Raw genomic sequence first — 4,306 nt, 5'->3', positions numbered from 1 at the left:
ACTTCAATCCCCTAACGAATAAGGAGAAAAATAAACCGAAAAGAAGAGGGAGGCAGTCTAATTTTCTTTATTCCTTTTAATTAATTTCTCATCAAACTGATAAAGCTGCGGCCAAGAAATTCTTTTATTAATCAGCCATAGTTTGGACTGCGTATAGTTAGCAAGTCAGGATTAAGGGAGAAACCGGCAACCTCTGTAGGGGTATTTTCTGCCTCTGTGTTATAGCGAGAACAGGTATTACTCTTCTGCTGTTCCACTTGATAGAACGTTGAAAGAATATTGAAATGTGTTTCTTGAATTGCAATTTCTATGTAAAGTATTTGCGTCTCTCCCACGAAATAAGAATCTATTTGTTATTTTCATCTCACGCTATGCCTGTTCCTTGTTCGATGTTATTCCAGAATGAAAACATCAAATGTTTTCTGCTCTTCCAGTTCCATGCATTTTGCTATATCATGTGTCCAGTTGCTGCAGACTTTTTTACCCCTCATAACCCCTCTACCTCTTCTGCAGGTGTAAAATTCGAGCATTATAAGCATTCCGAGGCTAAGGTTAAGCTATTTGTTTGAATTAAGAAAATGAAGAACATCTTTTCACTATTAGTATTGTCAGTGTCCACACCAGTTTAAACGCACCTCTACTAATTTTGCTTACGCTTAGAATTAAAATAAGAAGAACTCAACTAGGGTGATGGCAGCTGCAAAGCTGCATTTATCTGTTCGTCCTATTTGTCGTGCTTTTGCCTCTTCAGCAAGAATGCTTGAAGAAACCATTAAAGCAGTGGTGGAAGCAAAAAGATATGAACAGATTCCTGATATTTTGAGCTCCCCTAAAGGGTCTAACCACAATCCGAATCCCTTTTCATTTTTATCCACCTTTCCTGAGAACACAAGAGTCCAAATTGTTGACGAAATTTTACAATCTTTTATTCCAGTCAGGCCTCGTTCTCGCCCTCGAATTGCATATTCCTCTCTCCTTTCCTACACTCTCCAAAGCTCAAATCCTCTCCCACTCGCTCTTGCCATTCTCCAGCGTACCCTTCGCTCTGGCTGCCTTCCTGTACCTCAAACTCACCTCCTACTCTCCACTGCATGGCTTGAACGTCGGGGAAAATCTCATTCTGTTTCAAGCATATTGTTGGAAATGCAGGATATTGGATATAGCCCTGATTGTGGCACATGCAATTACATCATTTTATCACTTTGCAAGGTCGATCAGATAGATGAAGCAGCTAATGTATTGAAGGGCATGGCCCGGGCTGGTTGTATCCCGGATTTAGATAGTTACGGTACTTTAATTGACAACTTATCCGAGCTAAGAATGACGTCTGCTATCATAGAGATGGTGAATGAAATGGTTGTGAGGTTTGGCCTGAGCCCGAGAAAAGACACTTTGGTGAAAGCATTGGCAGCAATACGAGCTAACAAAGAGATATGGAGAGCGATTGAAGTAATTGAGTTTTTACAAAATGAGGGTGTCCATGTTGGGTTCGAGTGCTACGAGGTAGTCCTTGAATGGTGCTTAGAGAACTGCCAGTTTGTTTTGGCTGGAAAATTTGTCACAGAAATGACCAAGAGAGGGTTCATACCGTACATAAGGTCAAGGCAAAAGGTTGTTGAAGGCCTGGCAAATATTGGTGAATGGGAACTTGCCAATGCTCTGAGGCAGAGATTTGCACAACTAAGGTCATAGTTTTGTGCAACAAAAACAACGACCCAGTGAAATTGTACTAGTGGGGTCTGGGGAGGGTAGTGTGTACGCAGACCTTACCCCTGCCCCGAGGGGGTAGAGAGGCTGCTTCCGGACACCACCATTATATGTAATAAAAGAAATGGTTCTTGATCATTTTCCAGATTGAAGGAGCATGTGGTTATACTCTTTGTTGTTCGGACTCTCCGAAATGTCATTGGGTGCGTGTTGGATCTTCCAAAAGTAGATATTTTTGGAGGATCCGACACGAGTGCGGCAACATTTTGGAGTCCGCGCAACATAGGTTATACTATTACGACTGCGGTTTCAGAACTCCATTGGGAGTCTTCTCACAACCCATGTACTGTATATCACTTTTTTGTTTATTGATTAGTTTATGAAACTCAGAGATTTTTATGTATTTTCATATTCTTTAGACGGGAAAACCCTTTCTGCCTCTGTGGGAGTTTCATTCATTGGCATTTCCTATTATAGCTTATACAAGTAAACTTGGTTCAATTGTTAATGAAAAACACAAAATTTTGTTGAATTCTGTTACAAACACCTAATATCCAGTTTGTAGTTTTGGGAAAATTTAGTTACTTATCATGAATGTTTGTACATAGGCCCCTGTCTTTAGAGTGAAAAACGAGAATTTGCTGTATATTGTTTTTAGTTTTGTTGTCTAAATATGATGAATCCTTTGAATATTTGGATACATAAGTTGTATAGCTCTTACTCCAATTAATTTGAGATTAAAATGTAGCTGATTGAGTTTGGAAATCATGACTTCTCATTTCCGTTCAATTGTTTAAAGTTCACGTGTTGAAAAACTAAGAGAAGCAGGTGATAAACTATTAAAATCAAGAAACTTTTTTCGTTTCCAATGTCTTCCTTTGAAGTCTACTTGATAAAGAAAACCATGACAAGTTTTAAATAAAGGGTGTGTTTGGCATGGGAAAACGATTTTCGGAAAATGTTTTTCAATTTTTTCATGTTTGGTTGACTTAAATGTTTTAGAAAATATTTTCCTCATCAATTCATTTTCCTCCAATTGGAGGAAAATATTTTCCAAAACTCATTCTCAACTCATCCCCACCAACTCACCCCCACAGCCACCACCCAACCCCATCCCACCTACCCACCCCACCCTTCACCCCACCCTAAATAAAAATATTATTAATACTACTTTCTTTTCATATTAAAGATAAAAATTTTGCATTTCAACAGATAAGTATTTTTTTTTTCATTTAAACAAAAAAATACTTTCTTTTCATAGAAAAAGTATTTTCTTTCATTTCAACAAAAAAAGTATTTTCTTTTCATGATGTAAATTTTTTTTTTCATTTCAACAAAATTAGTATTTTTTTTCATGATGTAAAAAAATAACTATTTTCTTTTATTTCAATAAAATGAGTACTTTATTTTCATGTTGTAGAATGAGTACTTTCTTTTTCAACCAAAAAAAGAGTATTTTCTTTTTAGTTATGGAGCAGCAATTTTAACGTTATTTTTGTGTTGGGGATTTTTTTGGGGGTGGGGGGCGGGGGGGGGGGGGGGAGGGAGAGGGGGAGGGGGGTGAGCAAGGAAACGTGGTGACTTGGGGGAATGGGGGTGAGGAGAGTAGCATAAAAAAATATTTTCCTAAAAAAATATTTTCTACTCTCTAACCAAACACTAGAAAATATTTTCCGGAAAAAAGTTTTCCACTCACCAATCAAACATGAAAACATTTTCCTTCGTACCAAAACATCCAAAATGACTAAAAGTTTCATCTTATATTGTAGAAAAATTTGAGAAAGGGACACCCTTACTATACCCCTAAACTACAAGCTAGCGCGCAACGGCCGAAAAGCCGTTGTTGCTTGCTGCTTGCAGACGAGAGATTAAGTTACATTGAAAGATTCTACTTTGACAATCTAATATTTAACCAGATTGGAATGTCTGCGTGTCCTTTCCAGCATTTCCACAATACATAAATCTATTCTATTTATATATAATAGGAGAGGCAAAGAAAGGTCATGATGACAAGTGGCATAATAGTAAATTGATACATATAATTTTTTGGACAATTCTCCAATGTTGGAGTTTCAAATTTATTTCAAAAAATGTAATTTTTTTAATGATGGCAGTTATTTTAAAAAAAAATTCTTTTAAAAAAGGTAAAAACTTCTAACTTGGCAGTTAATTTCTGCCAATTCGGTTCTTATGCTTATTCTTCATTTGCAAATCTCTAGTTGTAAGGAATATTGCAGAATCACTTTAAATTATAACATCATACTATCTTCCTACGAATAAACAATTCTCGGAATACTAATAATTGAAAAACTTTCAACTTCACAACTAAATGCTTATGATGTTTAGAAATTCTCTTTTGAAAAGAGAAACATTTAATAACATTTATGTTTACATAAAAATTGGCTAGGAGATAATTGCTGGTGGTTGAGGATTTAACACTTTGCAAACTGTTTTTTATAGGAGTCAAACTCCGATCAGATGTTATGGCGAACTTTGTTGGTGAGAGTTAAAAACTTCTTTGTAGGCATTGAGTTCGTCATTTCGTGTAATCATCAATGTTCTATCTAACTTCATGTGTTAATGCAGATGGTCAAATTCA

General features: G+C 36.4%; 1 protein-coding gene across 1 annotated transcript; it reads left to right on the top strand.

Moving 5' to 3' along the window:
- Nucleotides 1-2,193, top strand: LOC104212601 (pentatricopeptide repeat-containing protein At1g06270). Its single transcript, XM_009761912.2, has 2 exons — nucleotides 1-234; nucleotides 514-2,193. Exon 2 carries the CDS (start codon nucleotides 691-693, stop codon nucleotides 1,690-1,692), a length of 1,002 nt encoding a protein of 333 aa, XP_009760214.1. The 5' UTR covers nucleotides 1-234; nucleotides 514-690; the 3' UTR covers nucleotides 1,693-2,193.
- Nucleotides 2,194-4,306: the final 2,113 nt, after the last annotated feature.

This window comes from Nicotiana sylvestris, chromosome 1 (genome assembly GCF_000393655.2).
Source record: "Nicotiana sylvestris chromosome 1, ASM39365v2, whole genome shotgun sequence".
Taxonomy (NCBI): Eukaryota; Viridiplantae; Streptophyta; class Magnoliopsida; order Solanales; family Solanaceae; genus Nicotiana; species Nicotiana sylvestris.
The sequence above is the reverse complement of the archived record's forward strand: the minus strand, read 5'-3'. Positions and strand labels throughout refer to the sequence as shown.